Source organism: Scyliorhinus torazame, chromosome 4 (genome assembly GCF_047496885.1).
Source record: "Scyliorhinus torazame isolate Kashiwa2021f chromosome 4, sScyTor2.1, whole genome shotgun sequence".
Lineage (NCBI taxonomy): Eukaryota > Metazoa > Chordata > Chondrichthyes > Carcharhiniformes > Scyliorhinidae > Scyliorhinus > Scyliorhinus torazame.
The window spans coordinates 183,645,028-183,666,304 of NC_092710.1; the positions used below are offsets into that span (position 1 = coordinate 183,645,028).

At 45.8% G+C, this 21,277-nt stretch overlaps 1 protein-coding gene across 13 annotated transcripts in view; it reads right to left on the reverse strand.

Annotated features, from left to right (window-relative positions):
- Positions 1–21,277, reverse strand: part of LOC140410628 (dystrobrevin beta) — a 964,620-nt gene that overhangs the window by 561,692 nt on the left and 381,651 nt on the right. For all 13 annotated transcript variants that reach the window (XM_072498957.1, XM_072498958.1, XM_072498965.1 and 10 more), the window contains one exon: positions 2,072–2,226. In XM_072498957.1, the coding sequence (XP_072355058.1) occupies positions 2,072–2,226 (155 nt within the window). The remainder of the gene's footprint in view (positions 1–2,071; positions 2,227–21,277) is intronic.

The following is a 21,277-nucleotide window of genomic DNA, read 5'->3' on the forward strand; positions in this document are numbered from 1 at the left end:
GATATGCAATATTAGGGCCTATCACTTTGAGGTATTACTGTCTCCCTTTAGAGCTAGATCCTCTTGCATTGCACCTCTGCCATATCCAGTTGGTTGGGTCTTACTTGGTGTCTTCTGCAGTAGGATAACGGTGCCTCCGCTGGCCCTTTCTCCTTTGCAAGCCTTACTGGCCTTCAACTTCTTCAGGGCGTGTTGCTTGCTCTTGTGATGCCATCTCCGGCCAGCTAGCCTCCTGTCCCTTCTCCTCCTGTCCTCTTCATCAGAGGAAGAACCTACACCTGACAAACAATCTCCAGAGTAAGGCAATTGGATTGCTGAATGCAGACTGATCGATTTATGGCCCGTCTGTTTGTGGCTCTTTAAAAACAGAAGCCTCCTTTACCTCAGAAGGATTTGAACAAAATGGTTCTGAAAACTAGCTATAGCAAGTCAAAATTGAGGCAATAATTATGAACAACTACCGTGACAATCTGCTCCATCTTGATAATGTGCCCTGGATTTAGTAAGCGCTCATTGTGAAGACCCCACCTACCCTTGCAGCCTTGACATCAGGTGAGCTGCAGACTTTCAGATGCGCCAGCCTCCCAAATTACCCATCCAAATGTCATTACAATCTTTTTAACGGTGCATCAGGAATATCATACGCCTGGCCCTGCGCTGTACACTTCGGGCCCTGCACAAAAACGTTCTTTTAAAATTATCAACGTCAAAAAAAAGGCTTCTAATTTACCACAGCACTGAAAGAATTAATCTTCTTATATGTGAGCATGTGTAGATTACATTGCTGCGCTCACTTGAAGTGCCTGTAAAGCATTTAGGTTCATAGATTATCCGAAAGTATCCAGTTTGTTTCTTTTCATATTAATTACCACCTGACTAATACCATAAGCTCACATGGCAATATAACAAACTGAATCCTGTTGGTCATTTCCACAGATTTGTTTTATCTGGCTACAGGATCTGTTAATATTGTGAATGTAAACATTGATAAATTGAGTTTGGAGGATTTCCAAAGTGAACTCTCATTTCAGCCATTGAGTTGTTGCACGTTTTCTCCTGGTTAGTGTGTTGTGGGCTTTTCAAATGTAATGCAAGTCCCTGATCAAATATCGGGAGCGGTGGGGGCATCAATAAGCTTGGAACAAGTTTTACTTTGAAGTGACCAAGCATAAAAATTAAATATCCGTGCCAACCGGTGGGAAATGTCCTTTCTGTTCATATTCAACCGTTAGAAAACATTTTCATGAATATAACTGTAGAATTCTGCTTTGTCTTTGCACTAGAGTTTTTATTAACCTTAATGAACAAAACAAAATATGCTGCATGAGGACTGATATGGAAATATTTTAACCTTTTTGACAGTAACCCACTGCCTTAAACTACATGGTATATTGCAGGGGGTGACATCTCTTCAACGCCATTTTGGGTATCGCGAGGGTCAGAGATATTTTGGCCTGGCTCTGCCAATCTGGTACTGGCACTTTGGTCAAAAACCCCAGCGGTTAGGAAAACGTACACAGATGTTCCATACATCTGAATTGGGAGCGCAACACATAATCCATTGTTCTCGATATATTACTTGACATATCTCGTGTCTGTAATAAGCATTTTCAGATCAGCTACACTCCAGGTTAGATGCAGAGTAGGTCAACCTCAACTGTAACCAATATGCTATACTCTAGTCTACGATCTTCCTCTTTTTTCCCCCACCATTATGATCTTTTGAATCAAATTGTAGATGATTCTATTGTGAAGTGGCAACCAGGATTGAGATGCACCATTTAATTTTTCGTGGGTTTTCGCATTCAGTAAAGATTTGAATCGAAGTCCCAAACAGTGTGGTTTCTACTGTATCAGCAGTGTGCTTTTGTTCTACAATTGTATATATTGTAGCTTTCAAATGATCTGGAGAATGCGATCATTTCCAATCCTGATAATTCCAATACCTCAGAGAGCTAAATTTATGATGAACATTTTCCTCTATAAAGACACAAAATAGTCACATTGGAAGTGGGCAAATGCTGATGTCAATCTTACAAAATTGAGTGCGGAATTACTCTGAACCTCTCACCTGTTGTGGGAAACAAGTTCGTACTGCATGTTCAGTGTAGCCAAAGGATGGTCCCTCAAAGACAGCTGTGGGCAACTTCAACACCTCTCTGAGGAACTGGTCAAACTTCATATACATCATAATTCCATTGGAATCCGATATCTGTGAGAAAGTATCTGTAACACATTGAGAAAGAAATAAGAGAATGATGATAGAAAAGCTGGAGTAACTGCACGTTACTAAACATTAATAATGGAAACATTGATGGAATGTCATGAAGCAAGAAAAGATTCAAGGTTGGGGCCAGCATAACTACTTCATCAAATGGGCAGGTGTCAACCTACATGGGAAGGGATAGTGCCCGTAATAAACATTTTCTGCAGTATCACACTGTCAATCCTTCCGAGCAACCAGCTACAGATAAACTGGCAGTAGCATAGGAAATAGAGCAGGCATGCATCTTCTTGTCTACCAGTTGTGAGGGAGAGAGGTAAAAGGCCATGATCCCAGCAGTGATCACTGGGGGTTTACCTGGACATTGCTCAACAATGTGAATCACCCTGTAATCTCCATTCATCCCACTACTCCCTTTCAATTTCTTATCCATGCCTCAAGATTACCTCCTATTTTGTGTTTCTCAATTTTAGGCTGCAGGCACTTTTATCAAACGTCTTTCGAAAATCAATTAATTTGACAGCAACCGATGCTTTTCTAACTGCCACTTCAGCTGCCTCATGTCAAAAATGTATTCAAAAAGCTAAACTGACTTTCTCTGTTCAGTTTACTCAAATGTTCACTTACTCTGCCCTGGATAACAGATTCCAGCAATTGTTCCACCATTAATGGTAAACTGAGGTACACTTACATGGGCTTTGTTTTTTATGGAACAATTATATAATGCTCATCACCCTTCTGTCATCTTTCAAAATCCAGTGATTTTTAGAAAGTTGTAATGAACCTTTCTTTCTTTTAAAATCTTTGGCTGGACACTTGCCTGACTTCAGTCCCAGCAGTTTATCCCTGAGTATTTTATGTTTGAAATAACTGTTTAATTTCCTCTCTTTCATTCTTCCATTTATTGTATCCTCCCCTTCACTGGGAAGAATCAATTACATTTTTTACAGAGCCAGAGAAAACAACTTGTACTGCCAATGCCCCACCCAAACCAGCCACTCTGAGACAAACGCCATAAATGCTTCCCAGCTTCAGGCATTTATTGTTCCAAGTGTTACAATATATTTGATTAAATATCAAATGTCTTAAGTATCACTTTAATTGAAGAGAAAATATCAACATTTTAAATAGATTAATTTTATTAAAAACAAAATAACATATTGAAAAAGTCAGCGCTTCAACAATCTCCAGCAAATTATTCAAAGGCAAAAACTGTTGAACCCGAGAAAAGTTCATTTGCCCAACCTTGCAGACAACAAATGCTCACGAGCAGCAAAGCGTTTGGGGAAAAATACAAAGGAAAAAGGAAAAGCTAGCATTTTAATCCATGACCGCATTCATGGATTTTCTGCAACTTCTCTCACAAATTTAAAGGTTCACTACTTCACTAAAAGATTATCTGCTTCATTACAAACCTAAATACTCAAATCTGCAATGTTCCAGTTTGGATCTCTGACTTGAGCTAGGGTGATAGTAGAAGCACTACAATTGGCGTAGGTGCATCTGGGCTGGTCATAACACATTAAGGCTGGGCTGTCATGCATCTGTGGCCAAATAATCTGCTCAGTTGATATTCATAAATCTATAACAGCCAGCTGGACAAATCAACAAGGAGTCAATGCCTCCAAGAAGATAGAAAAATGGCATGAAAAAGAAAGACAAATGTACTCTTGTGCAAATGCCTATTTACTACTTTTTATATATTTCACTCATTTAAATTTTTCATTGACACTAATCAACACTCATAGAGATTAAACATTTAAACTCACTCCTGAAAAATAAATAGCTCAGTGGACAAATGCATCATCTAACACAGTATTGTGTCATACAAGTCACAATACCCCGAGCTATGTAGTGAGAATGCCGGTAATGGTGCTAATTTTGCATTTAGCAACACTTGCTGTGAAGTAACGGTGACCATTAAAACAACATAGATTGGACTTCCGGTGGCGGCCATGGAGGAGTAGGTCGCACATTTGATTGCTTCCGCCTGCGACGGACGTTTGGACCTTTTTCTCCCGTTTTCCCCCGAATTTTATTGGAAGAATCGATGGAGAGAGAGACGGGGAGGAGAAATCCCCCTCCAGTGCATGGAGAATTGGACCAGAAGTGGCCGTGTGAGAAGACAAAATTCTACAAGAAAGAAGTGAGCAGAGCTGGCATCGCGGGGAGACATGGCGGAGAAGCAGGGCGGAGAGATGGCACAGTGGTCGACGGAGCAGCTGGTGAAGTTTTTTGAAGAAGACTTCGATTGATCAGGTGATGCAGAATCAAGAAATTCACGGATGTGCGATCCAGGTGGTGAAGAAAAAGGTGTCCGAGCACGAGGAATACACAACCTCTTGGTTGGAGACCAAGGTGGAGATGATGAATGACCGCCAGAAAAGAATGCAGAAGGAGCTGGAAGACTTGGAGAACAGATCCAGGAGGCAGAACCTGAGAATCGTCGGCCTCCCGGAAGGCAGTGAGGGATTGGATGCAAAGGCCTAAGTGACGAACATGTCAGAGAAGTTGATGGGGGCTGAGGCGTTCCCTCAGCCCCTGGAAGTGGATAGAGCCCTCGCGAAGAAGCCCTGAGTGAACGAGCCATCGAGGGCGATGGTGGTGTGTATGCACTGGATCCTGGACACGGAACACATTCTGCGGTGGGCAAAGAGCGGAGCAGCAGGTGGGAGAATTGTGAGCTGCGCATTTATCAAGACCTGGGCACGGAGTTGGCCAAGAGGCGAGCCGGGTTTAATTCGGCAAAATTGGCCCTCTTTAAGAAGGGGGTGAAGTTCGGGATGCTGTATCCAGCACGTCTGTGGGTCACATATGAGGACCGGGAAATCTACTTTGAAACACGATGCACTGGCTTTCATCAAGGAAAAAAGACTGGATGTGAACTAAAGACACTGGAGCTTTGGGGAGAGTATTGTAATGGCGATTTGTTGATAATCACTTTTGTGCTGGTTTGAATAAGTAGTGTTATGTGCAATACGGGGCTGTTTCGGGGTCTAAAGTTAACTTTGTTTTACTGGGAGCTGGATGGGGGGGTTGCTGTGGTTGTTTTTCCACAGTTTTTTCTGCTGTTTGTTTACTGGGGAATGTGATACTTTCAATATGTATGTCCAAGCGGGGAGAGGAGAGAGAACAATGGGGAGACAGTCAGTTTGGTGCCATGGGCGGGAGGTATCAGGTCAGCTAGTTCAACTGGCTCACGGAAGCAGAGCAGGGGGGGGCGCGTGATGAGCTTGAGTTTGATGTGAGGAGTTGGGTTTCTGGTGCTGTTACCTGGGGTAGTGGGGGGGGGGGCTGCTTTGCTGACAGGGGAGGAACTGTTTGTTACTAGTGGACAAATGGGAGGTCGAAGACGGTGGAGCCGGGGACGCGAGCTGGAGGCTGGCCTAAAAAGGGTGATGGCTTGTCGGCATGGGGAGGGGGTCGAGTCCACCAACAAGGCTGATTACCTGGAACATTAGAGGGCTGAATGGGCCGGTCAAGAGGGCTCGTGTGTTCGCGCAGCGGCCGTGGCAATGTTACAAGAGACACACCTAAAGGTTACAGACCAGACGAGATTGAGGAAGGTGGGGGTGGTGGTTGGCCAAGTATTCCACTCAGGGCTGGACTCAAAGACCAGGGGGGTCGCGATCTTGATCAATAAACGGGTGGCATTTGAGGCAGGGAGAATCGGGTCAGACACGGGGGAGCAGGTACATAATGGTGAGTGGGAAGCTGGAGGGGGTGCGGGTGGTACTCGTGAACGTATATGTTCCGAACTGGGACGATGTGGAATTTATGAGGTGGGTGTAAGATAAGATCCCAGACGTAGAATCACATCACTTGATCATGGGGGAGATTTTAATACAGTCATTTATCCGGAATTGGACCGTTCAAATTCTAGGACAGGGAGGGTACCAGTTTATGGAATAGATGGGGGGAGTGGACCCATGGAGGTTTGGACAGCCAAGAGCAAAGGCGTTTTCTTTTTTCTCCCATGTCCACAAGGTATACTCTCGCATCAACATTTTTGTTCTGAGCAGGGCTCTACTACTGGGGGTGGCGGATACGGAGTACTCGGCAATCGGGTGGTTCTACGGATTAGTTTGGAGAGAGGACAACGCCCGCTATGGAGGCTGGATGTGGGGTTGTTAGCGGACGAAGCGGTCTGTGGGCGGGTGAACAAGTCTATCCAGAACTACCTGGAAACAAATGCTATGGTGTTGCTAACTTTGGTTGGCTCTTAATTCGTTGCCCGTTGGGTCTTTACTGAATTTGCTCTGTTTCTATAACCTTTGCTCTAGAGTCGCCAGGTATCTTTATGATACCGCCACGAGGTTCAAGTTCAAGTACTGATCAATAACTCAACACACCAGTTAGTAAGATGCAAATCAAAACACATTTATTATACACAGTCAATCGCTACTCATGCATAAATTCTACTTAATGAACTATCTCTATCACTAACAGGCCTATACTTAGCTTTGGACTGGCCCGCCAGGTCAGGGGAACAAATGGCCTTTCGTTCGGGTTCTGAAACTGCAGGATTCAAAAGCTGGTATGGACTGGTAGCTAGGAGCACCTATCTCATAGCGAGCGTTGACCGAAGACTTACTTTGTTGGTGCGGCAGCTTAGACAGTTCACTCTCAAGGGTTGATTTGCTGCTGAGTGACCCTGACAAGAAGGACGATTTGAAATTGGGGGCTCTACTTTAAAGTCCCCAGGGGCTTCCCGCCGTTCGGGGCGGACCCCGTACCTGGTTCCAAGTGATTGGACTGTGTTCCGATCACTTGGATCGATTTCTTCAATACTGGAGTTGTTCCCTGATCGCTGGGCGGTCCCCGAGTGCCCGTTGGCCTTCCTTTGCCTTGGCTCCTGCTGGCGCCGAGGAGTCTGGCTTGGCCTTATTCACCTTAAGTGTTTCAATTGTTCCCGAGGATCGCTCATTAATATGCAGATGGCTGCTGGTTTCAGTGCTGTCTGGGCTTTTGCAAGTTCTAATACACAGGATTTCTGCACTTGCTAGTTTTTGCCTGTGTTGGCTGAACTTCCCTGCAGCTTTTGCGGACCTCTATTTTAAGTCGGGAAGTGGCCAACCCAGGTGGCTACACTGGGGTGGTCTCCGCAGCGACTGTCTGGGGAGCTTTGAAGGCAGTGGTCAGAGGGGAATTAATCTCTTCACGGGCCCACAGAGAAAAGGTGGAATGAGCTGAGAGGGATTGATTGGTGGAGGAGATACTTCAGGTGGACAGGAGGTTCTTGCAAACCCCCGACGTGGAGTTACTGAAGGAGCGGCGGAGGTTACAGGTGGAATTTGGGCTGTTGACTGCAGGGAAGGTGGTGGAACAGCTGAGCAAGGCAAGGGGGGCAATTTATGAGTATGGGGAAAAGGCAAGCAGAATGTTAGCGCACCAGCTCAGAAAAAGGGAGGCGGCCAGGGAGATAGGGAGAGTAAAGAATAGAGGTGTGATCATGGTCCTAGACCCAGCGGAGGTGAATTAGGTGTTTAAGGACTTTTACAGTAAATCATACGAGTCGGAATCCCCGACTGGGGTGGAGGGGATGAGGCAGTTCTTGGGTCAGTTGAGGTTCCCGAGGGTGGATGAGGACCTGGTGGAAGGGCTGGGAGCCCCAATTGAAATTGAAGAAGCAATAGAGGGGTTGGAGGGCATGCAGTCGGGCAAGGCCCTGGGGCCTGACGGCTACCCAGTGGAATTTTATAAGACATTTTTGGAGATATTCTGCCCACTGCTGGTGAGGGCATTTAATGAAGCAAGAGAGAAGGGAGCCCTCCCCCCAACAATGTCGCAGGCCTTGATTTCATTGATCCTGAAACGGGAGAAGGATCCAGAGCAATGCGGGACATACAGGCCAATTTCTCTTTTGAATGTGATAGAGGATTGAGTCCCGGGGGTGATGGGGGAAGACCAGACGAGGTTTGTAACGGTCAGGCAACTCACAGCCAATGTTCGAAGGCTCCTAAATGTTATTATGATGCCCTCAGAAGGAGGGAGATGGAGGTGGTGGTCGCGATGGATGTGGAGAAGGCTTTTGATCGGGTGGAGTGGGATTACGTGTGGGAGGTGCTGGGAAGGTTTGGGTTTAGTGAGGGCTTCATTGACTGGATGCGGTTGCTCTATCAGGCTTCAGTAGCTAGTGTGTATACGGACCGGTTGAGGACGGGTTATTTTAAACTACACCAAGGGACAAGGCAAGGGTGCCCCCTCTCCCCGTTACTGTTCGCTCTGGCCATAGAGCCACTGGCAATGGCGTTGACAGCCTCTTGGAACTGGAAAGGGCTGGTTCGGGGGTGGGGGGGGGGGCGTGGAGCACCGGGTTTCGCTTTACGCAGATGACTTTCTCCTGTACATCTCAGAGCTGTTAGAAGGGGATGGGGGAAGTTATGCAGATGTTGGGGGAATTTGGCAATTTTTGGGGGTATAAATTAAACAGGGGGAAAGCGAGATGTTCATAATCCAGGCGAGAGGGCAGGAGAAGGGACTGGGAGAGCTGCCGCTTAGAATGGTAGGAAGGAGCTTTCGATATTTGGGAATCCAGGTGGCTTGGGAATGGGAGACATTTCACAAGTTAAACCTATCCTGGCTTGTAGAACAAATGAAAGAGGACGTTAAGAGATAGGATATGCTCCCGCTATCACTGGCGGGGGGGGTACAGACCGTGAAAATGACGGTCCTCCCCAGATTTCTGTTTGTCTTTCAGTGCCTCCCCATCTTCACCCCAAGGGTCTTTTTTAAACTGGTGAATAAGGTTATTTCGGGCTTTGTGTGGGTGGATAAAACCCGCGAGTGAAGAAAGTGTTGCTGGAGCGCAGTCGGGGGGGGAGGGTGGGTTGGCGCTGCCGAACTTTGACTGGGTGGCAAATATAGCCACGATTAAGAAGTGGGTACTGGGGGAGGGGTCGATGTGAGAGCGAATGGAGGCGGCGTCATGCAAAGACACCAGTTTGGGAGCACTGATAACAGCACCTCTTCCGTTCTCGCCGGCCCGATACTCCACAAGTCCAGTGGTGGTAGCGGCTCTGAGAATCTGGGGGCAGTAGAGGAGATATAAGAGAGTGGAGGGAGCATCGGTTTGGACCCCGATTTATAATAATCATCGGTTTGTATCAGGTAGGCTGGATGGTGGGTTCCGGAGATGGCAGAGGGCAGGAATTAGGAGGATGAGGGAATCTATTTATAGACGGGAGCTTCCCCAGCTTGAAAGCTTTGGAGGATAAATTTGAATTGCCAGCAGGGAATGGGTTTAGGTATCTGCAGGTACAAGCCTTTTGGAGAAGGCAGGTTCCGGCTTTCCCGCTGCTGCCGCCACGGGGGATACAGGACAGAGTAGTCTCCAGGACATGGGGGGGAGAGGGGAAGGTATCAGACATCTACCAAGAACTTATGGAATTGGAGGAAACTCCGGTGGAGGAGCTAAAGGGCAAGTGGGAAGACGAGCTGGGGGAGAGTTAGAGGCGGATCTGTGGGCGGATGTCCGAAGTAGGATTAACACATCCTCACCATGTGCCAGGCTTAGCCTGATACAATTCAAGGTAGTCCACCGGGCACACATGACGGTGGCCCGGATGAGCACGTTTTTTGGGGTAGAGGACAGGTGCGCGGGAAGTCCAGCGAATCATGTCCACATGGTTCGGGCATGTCCGGAGCTCAGAGGGTTTTGGCAGGGCATCGCTAAGGCAATGTCCTCGGTACTCAAAACATGGGTGGTGCCGAGTCCGGAGGTGGCAATCTTTGGAGTGTCGGAGGAGCGGCGAGTTCAGGGGGTGAAAGAGGCTGACGCTTTGGCCTTTGCCTCCCTGGTAGCCTGGAGACAAATCTTATTAATGTGGAGGGACTGAAAGTCCCCGAGCGTAGAGACCTGGGTTAGTGACATGGCTGGGTTTCTTAGTCTTGAGAAAATAAATTTTGCATTTAGAGGGTCAATGCTAGGGTTCACACGGAGGTGGCAGCCGTTCGTCAACTAGTATGGGCTGAGGTTAGAAACAGGAAAGGAGAGGTCACCCTGTTAGGAGATTTCTATAGGCCTCCGAAAAGTTCCAGAGATGTAGAGGAAAGGATTGCAAAGATGATTCTGGATAGGAGCGAAAGCAACAGGGTAGTTGTTATGGGGGACTTTAACTTTCCAAACATTGACTGGAAACGCTATAGTTCGACTACTTTAGATGGGTCCGTTTTTGTCCAATGTGTGCAGGAGGGTTTCCTGACACACTATGTAGATAGGCCAACGAGAGGCGAGGCCATATTGGATTTGGTACTGGGTAATGAACCAAGACAGGTGTTAGATTTAGAGGTCGGTGGGCACTTTGGTGATAGTGACCACAATTCGATTAAGTTTACTTTAGTGATGGAAAGGGATAGGTATATACCGCAGGGCAAGAGTTATATCTGGGAGAAAGGCAATTATGATGCGATGAGGCATGACTTAGAATGCATCGGATGGAGAGGAAAACTGCAGGGGATGGGCACAATGGAAATGTGGAGCTTGTTCAAGGAACAGCTACTGCGTGTCCTTGATAAGTATGTACCTGTCAGGCAGGGAGGAATTGGTCGAGCAAGGGAACCGTGGTTTACTAAAGCAGTCGAAACACTTGTCAAGAGGAAGGAGACGGCTTATGTAAAGATGAGACATGAAGGTTCAGTTAGGGTGCTCGAGAGTTACAAGTTAGCTAGGAAGGACCTAAAGAGAGAGCTAAGAAGAGCCAGGAGGGGACATGAGAAGTCTTTGGCAGGTAGGATAAAGGATAACCCTAAAGCTTTCTATAGATATGTCAGGAATAAACAAATGTCTAGGGTAAGAGTAGGGCCAGTCAAGGACAGTAGTGGGAAGTTGTGCTTGGAGTCCAAGGAGATAGGAGAGGTGCTAAATGAATATTTTCCATCAGTATTCAAAAGGAAAAAGACAATGTTGGCGAGGAGAATACTGAGATTCAGGCTACTAGACTAGAAGGGCTTGAGGTTCATAAGGAGGAGGTGTTAGCAATTCTGGAAAGTGTGAAAATAGAGAAGTCCCCTGGGCCGGATGGGATTTAGGGAAGCGAGGGAGGAGATTGCTGAGCCTTTGGCTTTGATCTTTAAGTCATCTTTGTCGACAGGAATAGTGCCAGAAGACTGGAGGCTAGCAAATGTTGTTCCCTTGTTCAAGAAGGGGAGTAGAGACAACCCCGGTAACTATAGACCAGTGAGCCTTACTTCTGTTGTGGGCAAAATCTTGGAAAGGCTTATAAGAGATAGGATGTGTAATCATCTGGAAAGGAATAATTTGATTAGAGATAGTCAACACGGTTTTGTGAAGGGTAGGTCGTGCCTCACAAACCTTATTGAGTTCTTTGAGAAGGTGACCAAACAGGTGGATGAGGCTAAAGCGTTTGATAAGGTTCCCCACGGTAGGCTCCTGCAGAAAATACAGAGGCATGGGATTCAGGGTGATTTAGCAGTTTGGATCAGAAATTGGTTAGCTGGAAGAAGACAAAGGGTGGTGGTTGAAGGGAAATGTTCAGCCTGGAGTCCAGTTACTAGTGGTGTACCACAAGGATCTGTTTTGGGGCCACTGCTGTTTGTCATTTTTATAAATGACCTGGAGGAGGGCGTAGAAGGATGGGTGTGTAAATTTGCAATGACACTAAAGTCGGTGGAGTTGTGGACAGTGCGGAAGGATGTTACAAGTTACAGAGGGACATAGATAAGCTACAGCGCTGGGCTGAGAGGTGGCAAATGCAGTTTAATGCAGAAAAGTGTCAGGTGATTCATTTTGGAAGGAATAACAGGAAGACAGAGTACTGGGCTAATGGTAAGATTCTTGGCAGTGTGGATGAGCAGAGAGATCTCGGTGTCCATGTGCATAGATCCCTGAAAGTTGCCACCCAGGTTGAGAGGGTTGTTAAGAAGGCGTACGGTGTGTTAGCTTTTATTGGTAGAGGGATTGAGTTTTGGAGCCATGAGGTCATGTTGCAGCTGTACAAAACTCTGGTGCGGCCACATTTGGAGTATTGCCTGCAATTCTGGTCGTCGCATTATAGGAAGGACGTGGAAGCATTGGAAAGGGTGCAGAGGAGATTTACCAGAATGTTGCCTGTGATGGAGGGAAGATCTTATGAGGAAAGGCTGAGGGACTTGAGGCTGTTTTTGTTAGAGAGATGAAGGTTAAGAGGTGACTTAATTGAGGCATACAAGATGATCAGAGGATTAGATAGGGTGGACAGTGAGAGCTTTTTTCCTCGGATGGTGATGTCTAGCACGAGGGGACATAGCTTTAAATTGAGGGGAGATAGATATAGGACAGATGTCAGGGGTATGTTCTTTACTCAGAGAGTAGGAAGGGCATGGAATGCCCTGCCTGCAACAGTAGTGGACTCGCCAACACTAAGGGCATTCAAAAGGTCATTGGAAAGACATATGGACGATAAGGGAATAGTGTAGATGGGCTTTAGAGTGGTTTCACAGGTCGGCGCAACATCGAGGGCCGAAGGGCCTGTACTGCGCTGTTATGTTCTAACTTTCTCGGGGAAAATTAAAATGTCGGCAGAAGCAGAATTCTAAAAAGGGTGGGGGGGGGCAGACTGTTGTTTTATTTTTGGGTGGTGTGAAGGTTGTGTTGGGGCTGGAAATGTTTATTGTGCCATGTTTATGTCGCTGTTATTATTATTATAAAAACTGCAAATACCCTAATAAAAATATATATATTTTAAAACAACACAACTTGTTGTGAAAACCCATCTTGGTCACTAATGCCCCTTCAGACAATGAGTGGATTCTTCGTTTGGGAGAGTCGCGCGGCTATCCGCACCCCCCCCCCCCCACCCACCCAACAAGACAGCCAATAACCCGCCCCCCACCTCCCCCCCCCCCCCACCCCCGGGTTGCCAAGATACCCCCTCTACCCCAGGCACGGGGGTGACCTGACCCGTCACCTCAGGGACCCCTTAACAAGGGAGACTTTCCTCCCAGGAACCCTGTAATAGGAACCACCCCCCCTCTGGACCTCTGTAATAGGGAGCTTCCTTCCTCCCCCCCCCCCCCCCCCCCCCCGCCATATGGATCCATGTAATAGGGAGGCAAGTTCCAGGGACCCCTGTAATAGGGAGTTCCCCTCCCGCTGGGGAACCCGGACTAAAAGAATCTCTTCCCCCCCCCCCCCCCCCCCCCACTCCCCCCAAACGAGATCTATCTGAAAGTTAGAGAGCAGTCCAGAAAGGGGCAGTGCAACACATTACAACTGTGACACTTACCTGGAGGCTTCACGTGTCCATTCCTGGAAGGAGAACAGCTGTGACCTGTGTTTCAACCCCGGAGATCCATTAGCTGCAAGCCTTTCCTAACTTTCAAGTAGTGGGCTGTGATTGGCATCTTCCAGAAACCAGTTGATTCATTCATCTCCCTTCATGGGTCAGTGCGATTGCAAAGCACTTACCTCTCTTTGATGAGGTCAATGTTTGTAAACATTGGGGTTTCACCACTTAGTCACTCATCCATGAAAGGAGCTGAATGAATCAAGGCTGCAGTTGGTTCCTGGAAACTGTCAATCACAGCCTTCTACTAGAAAGTTACGAATGTGATTCCCAGCCCCAGGGACAGAAGTATCATAGAGGACCAGAGCATAGGGTGCCAGGCCCGCTAAATGGGTGCAAATGGGTCATTAAGATCCATTTTCATTAATTTAAATCCTCCCACTGACAAGTGGTCGTGGACCTCGATTCCGGCGCCAGTGGGGGTGGGGGTGGGGGGGGGGGGGGGGGGGGGGGGTCCGAAGCATCGCCTTTAGACCGACAATCCCTATTTTGCAATTCTCCACTGCATCATGGACCTCGATACCGGCATGGGTGAAGAATCCAACCAGAAAACTGCCATCCTTATCTGGCCTACATCTGATTCCAAACCAAAAGCAATGTGCTTGACTCTTAACTGCCATAAGACCATAAGACATAGGAGCAGAATTAGGCCACTCAGCCCATCGAGTCTGCTCTGCCATTCAATCATGGCTGATATTTTTCTCATCCCCATTCTCCTGCTTTCTCCCCATAACCCCTGATCCCCTTATTAATCAAGAACCTATCTATCTCTGTCTTAAAGACCCTCGGTGATTTTGCCTCCACAGCCTTCTGAGGCAAAGAGTTCCACAGATTCACCATCCTCTGGCTGAAGAAATTCTTCCTCATCTCTGTTTTAAAGGATCGTCCCTTTAGTCTGAGATTGTGTCCTCCGGTTCCAGCTTTCCCTACAAGTGGAAACATCCTCACCACACCACTCTATCCAGGCCCCGCAGTATCCTGTAAGTTTCAATAAGATCCCCCCCCCTCATCCTTCTAAACACCAATGAGTACAGACCCAGAGTCCTCAACTGTTCCTCGTACGACAAGCTCTTCATTCCAGGGATCATTCTAGTGAGCCTCCTCTGGACCCTTTCCAAGGCCAGCACATCCTTCCTCAGATACGGGGCCCAAAACTGTTCACAATACTCCAAATGGGGTCTGACCAGAGTCTTATACAGCCTCAGAAGTAAATCCCTGCTCTTGTATTCTAGTCCTTCCGACATGAATGCTAACATTGCACTTGTCTTCCTAACTGCCAACTGAACCTGCACGTTAACCTTAAGAGAATGGTGAACAAGGACTGACATGGTGACATGGCCTAGCAGGCCACTCTGTTCAAGGGCAATGAGGGATGGGCAATAAATGCTGGCCCACATCACATGAAAGAATAAAAAATTAAAAAGCCTCTAATGGCTGCATGCACTTAATTGCTTGCGAACGTTTGGGTCCCTAAATGATCTTGTAAAAAGGTCAGTACCATACATGTTGGTATAACTTCATTTGTCTGCTCTGTTGATTGAGGCATTCAAGAATTCAAAAGTCTCACTCGCTAAGTCCACAGATGACAATAGCGAGACAGATCCAGGTAGTCATGCCACAGTATGACTGCGTGCCAAGTCAGAAAACTGGATACAAAAATACTTATTCCCCGTATTGGTCCCAGTATGTAGCTACTGATTGATTGCAATGTTTACGGTTGAGGGACCACATGGAACACAATAACTAGAGAAGCTAACAGCACTGAAAGGTTCAGCTCACTTGGACTGTTACAGCAAACTAATTCCACTGCCTGCGGTCCACCTAACCCACTGTCTCCAGCAATTTTGAAATTTTTTAATTCTCTTAATTAAAATCGAAAGTTTAAATACATGGGCGATATTCTCCCCCCCCCCCCCGCCCCCCAACGCCGGGGCACTGCGCGAATCGCGCCACGCCGCCCCGACCCCCGCACGCGATTCTCCCACCCCCCGGAAACCAGTGGCGCGCGATTCGCACCGGGCCGCTCAGAGAACTGGCGAGCGGCGATTCTCTGGCTCGGATGGGCCAAGCGGCCACTACGACACGACAGGTTCCCGCCGGTGCCGTCCACCTCGGATCGCTGCTGGCGGGAACTCTGCGGGAACGCTGGGGGGGCGGCCTGTGAGGGAGGGAGGGGGGCTCCTTCACCGGGGTGGCCTCCGATAGGGTCTGGCCCGCGATCGGGGCCCACCGATAGACGGGCCGTCCTCTTCCCCCCGGGCCTACCTCCTTCAGCGCGCGGCCCCAGAACACCGGCCCCATGTTGGTATGGGGCCGGCGTGCGCAAGACGTTCCCCGCGCATGCGCAGGATTGGGCTGCCCCAACTGCGCATGCGCGGGTTGGCACGGCGCCCATTTGGCGCCGCGTAAGGACGCTGGAGAGGCATGAACCACTCCAGCGCCGTGCTGGCCCCCTATGGGGGCCAGAATAGGTTGTGCCCGGGCCCTGTTCGCGCCGTCGTGAAACGCGACGGTGTTCACGACGGCGCGGACACTTGGCCTCCATATCGGAGAATCGCCCCCCCATGTTTATACATGAATGCTAATATGTACACACTTTTGAGAAATTCTTTCCCCGACAATGCCATAAAACTCAACTTCAGGTAACAGCAGATAAAAAAATTAAGTAGGAGGGCAAGAACCAGGTAAGCTGACAATGCCGATCAGGTTCCCCCCTACGTTTCCTTGGTGAAATCATCCAAACAGGTCTGTTCCACCAAGCTCAAATCTGATTCTTAAACAGATAGTATAAGAACAAACAAAACGTGACTGCACGTTATTGCCGAGAGTCCCAGTCGCTGCAAAAAATAAGATACATCGTTATTCGAAAGAATGTTCCACTGATGCAGTACCACATGATTGCCACGAGAGCAATCAAACATGACCATGGTGCCCTTAAACAATGAGTTCCTGTTGAACAATTCTGTTGCTGAAATTGGCAAGACTAAAATTCACAAATTAAAGACAGTCTTCTATTTGTGGCAAACTCCGTAGTGTTCTATATTATATACTCATCAAACAGTGGTCACCAAGCCGGTGAACAAAAATGTCGAAACATATACACTAGGCTGCTCACAATGGATTCCCACAATTACAATCTCAATCCTGGCTTCAATCAGTCGTTTCACTGTTTTTTTATTTTGAGCTTGTAGAAAGATTAGGGACAGATGGTTTAAAAAATCTAATTTTATAGAGATCAGAGCCTTGCAGGATGATATTGCAACAATTAGAAAAACAATATCAATGTAAGATTTCAGTCAATGAACTTAGGACAATTTCAGAAATCCAAGATCATTGTGAAACCCTGCAAGACCTAGAAACCAGAAACTTTCCAACACAATATTTCAGTGTCAGCTCTGCAAAGAGTGAATTTATTCCTGCACATCAAGAGTGAGGTCTCACAATTTGTCAGGATTTATCCCAATCTCCCATAACTCTGCTGCAAAAAGGTGGAAAGCCAAGGAAAAAGGCAAAGACCTGGTTGTGCAAAGTCTCTGCCATTCTGGGGAGGATCTGGCAGAACAATGAGAGAAAAATGACTGCCTGGAGCTCCTGACCCAGAAATTGCTTGATGATCCAGTGCTCCATGTAGTCCTGCCCAAAAGTAACTTGATCCCTAACAGGAGGGCTTTGAAAATACAAAAACATACACAAGCCAGTCAAGGGAAACATTGCGGGCGTAGATAAATCCTTCATTCTTCTCAAAGGGCATGTCAAATCAAAAGTTGTACATGGCAAAAAATTACCAGAGAAGGACTCAGTGTTCCTGAGTCCTTAGTCCTTACTAAGGACTAAGTATACTTAATGTTTGGTCATTAAGTATACTTCTGATATCACAATTATTGTCCAGATCCCATCCGTCGGATTCTAGGCCATAGGGTTTTTCTTACAAAAAGAGGCCCAAATCCTTTTGTTCCACATTTGCATTTTTTAAAAAAATTTTTATAAATCAATATTATTAGTTCCAACCAGTTTAATTCTATCTAAACAGAAAAGCCAAGTGAACTAATTGGTGACCATGCATATAATGGAATGTAAACAATCCATGCTCACATTGTCCATGTTCATCTGAGTAAATCTTCCCAGAAGTTGAGAGATTTATTGATACAAGAAGAGGGCATCAGGATCATGCTTAGGTGACGAAATGAGTGGGAGAGAGCGAGAGAGACAAGGAGCAGCAAAATTCAAGGTGCAATTAAGGCAGCAGTGAATGTTTGGGGTCAGTGAAAGGGATTGATAAACATTGAGCCGCACATGAAGGCATGGGGAAGCACATCAGAATCTCAGTGGGTGTTATGACTGGAACAAGATAGCATTGCCCATTTCAGACAAGGAGATTAGCAAGTGACTAAACTCAACAAGGAGAGCCTTTTCCTAAAAAGTCCAATTCCTTCAGATCTGAAATTTTAAAATGTAGATGTTCTAAAATAAAATGCAAGTGCTGGCACTGACAAAATATATTTTTTATAAGTATGACATAAATATAATCTGAATGCTGCACTGTTGAACTGCAGTTAGTTATCATTCTTTATTGCCCATTGTCAGGGTGGGGGGGTGAAGAAGAAGCTCTTCATTATTATGGCAGACAATAAAGATAATGATCATCTGGAAAAGGAAATGCATCACATTTAATAATAATAAAACTGGTAAACAGATATGCTTGGAATCTTCATCATCCACCATGATGCTCAATTGGTGCGGTAATGGGGAGCTGATACATAGTCAGAATTGCTAAATCATTGACAATTTTCAAATGTTCATTCTACACATCGGGCAAATGAATGAAATAAGAATGCAAATACATTTAATTTGATCACTTTTGGGCTATGCGATTGATTAATGTTCAAATGAGACTGGTGTTTGTCGGATTTACCATGAGGCTTTGTCATGTGAAACATCTAGTGGATAAGTAGGAGGGAGAGAATTACGGTGCAAAGTAAGAAAAACAATTTACATTTTTTTTTTAAATCAACAGTTTCAGCAATGGTTTTTTAAATGGCCAAATTCACCTCAGAATTTCTGAAAAAATTAGAATCTGTTCCGTTCAAAGGAGAGCAGTAGTGAATGATTGTTTTTCAGACTGGTGGAAGGTATACAGTGGGATTCCCCAGGGATCATGTTAAGACTACTGCTTTTCTTGGGTGCACAGGTCACCGTTTCAAAATAAAAAAGCAACTATTGCAAATTGTCAGGAGGATATTGATATTGACAGTCTTCAAGAGACTGTAGAAACGCTGGTGGAATGAGCGGATAACATTTAAGGCAGAGAAGTATGAAGTAGTATATTTCTGGAGGAAGGTTGACAGGAGGTAAAATGAATTAAATGGTGCAATTCGAAAGAGGTGTGGGGGCAGAGGGGCCTGAAGGCATACGTGCATAAAATAATCAAGTCGGCAAAGCAAGCTGAGACAGTGGTTAAAAAGGCATGCAGGATCTAGGATTTTATAAGTAGAGGCACAGTTTACTCAGTGTTCAAAATCATGACCGGTTTAGACAGAGATAAACTATTCTCATTGATAGAAGAGTAAAAAAAACCAGAGAACTCTGGCTAGCACTGCTGCCTCACAGTGCCAGGGACTTGGGCCTCGGGTCACTGTCTGTGTGAAGTTTGCACTTTCTCCCCATGTCTGCATGGGTTTCCTCCCACAGTCAAAAGATATGCAGGTTAGGTGGATTGGCCATGGTAAATTGACCCTTAGGTTAGGTGGGGTTATGGGGTTAGGGCAGGGAGTGGGCTTAGGTAGAGTACTCTTTCAGAGGGTCAGTGTAGACACAATGAGCCAAATGGCCTCCTTCTACACTGTTAAGGATTCTATAATTCTAAGATGAATGACAAAAGAACCAACGAGGAAGTCTTTTTTATTCAACGAGTAGTTAGAATCTGGGCTGCACTGCCTGAGCGTGTATTCGAGACAGATTCAATCATGGCTTGCAAAGATTATCAAATCAGCACCTAAAGGGAACAACTTGCAGGGTTACAGGGAGTGGGACTCACTGGGTTGCTCTTGCAGACAGACAGCCACTGACACACAGGACATATGGCCTCCTTCTGTGCTGCAATCATTCTTTATTTCTACAGCTATCCAGCTTCATTAGTTTGGTAACTAACTAACTGCAGTTTGGTTGAAAGAATAGTTCACAGATTTCTCGCAACACTTTGACAACATCTCACGTGTAAAATCTAAATAGTTTGAGAGAACCAATGAAGTAAGGCTGCAGTAATTTCCCAAATATTATAAACGATGTGCGGACAAATTGGCTCAAAATGCATGAGCATTTAAAAAAAAAGTACCTAAAGCTGAAATGTAGCAAAGTCTTTAGAAGATAGGTGCTGTGCAAACAGATCCAGAGGACATGTAAATGAAGTTGGGTAAAGTGAGACTATAGGGCCTGGCACAGGTAAAGCAGTGACCTGAACTTCAAATGGGAAGCACTGATGCAGGCTTTGCCTCAGGACTAGCATTCACCAAGTGAATCACTTGGCTACTTCTGGTTCAAAAATTAAATCAGGTCAGCCAAAGAACATAGAAACTCCTGATATGAAAATGCTTCCATGACAACATAACGAGTCAGTTTCTAAGAACATATTGGTTAGAGAAACCTGCTCGTCTGTCACCAATGCATATCTGAGAATAGCAAACTATGATTTGCCAATTATGTGCTGGCAACAGGTAAGGTCCCTGGGATGAATTATATTTTATATTTGTTGCTGTGATGTTATTAGAAAATGGGTTTAAGATGCACACAGCCATTATGTGTGCTAAAGTTGTGACTAAGGGGGTTACAAAATGAGGTAATTATTGGTTTAACCATTTACTTCTTTATAGATAGTGGGCTAATGGAATATTGTTTTGGGTTTTGGAAGATCCCTGGGGGGTAGATCATTTATGAGGGATTGTGTTTTGTTCCTGGCTAACCAGGTCATGGGACATTTTGTGGGAGGAGACACAAGAATGCCTTATGCTTCGGGTAGAGATTATGTAATTAAGCAGAGGAGCCTAGTCTGTCTGGAGTTTTCAGTTTTCCACAGAATTTTAAGTTGAAGAGAAGTGTTTTGAGTGCACTTCTGGAAGATTCTCTCCAGGTTTCAGCACATAAAAAAGCAAGTATACCTCATTGTTAACCTCCTTGAACTATATTGGTTTGCTTAACTGGAATATATATAGTTGAGGTGTAGGGAGTAAGTTAAAGTTTTTTCCCTTTATTTAAGAACTGTTAAAATAATTGCTAATGTGACTGATTTTGTGTTTAAATTAAAGCTGGTTTTAACACAAAAGATATCTATTGGTCAGTGTTATCACTCCTGTGGTGCAGTCATCTTTCCTTACAGATTTCCAAATGCAAATAGTTGGGTTCTCATCCGGGATCCCAACATTTCTCACTGCCAATTCAGCAAGTAGTTAGGATCTGGGCTGCACTGCGAAAAACTAGGCTACATCATCATAATTTGGGAGGATCCAATGACAGAACTAATTCTTGCTCCAATCCACTTTGTGGTAGATAGTACCTTCAATTTTCCCTTCCACCAAGTATTGCAAGATCAAGATACTTGTACCATGATATAAAGGTGCAAAATAGTGATCATGCCCTTTTGACTAAGGGAAATCATGATATAGTTATTCTAGGTTACTCCCATAGTTAGAGCTGATATAAAAGGTATTATTATACTCCTGGAATTGGCGGCATGGTAACACTGTTGCTTCACAGCGCCAGGGTCCCAGGTTCGATT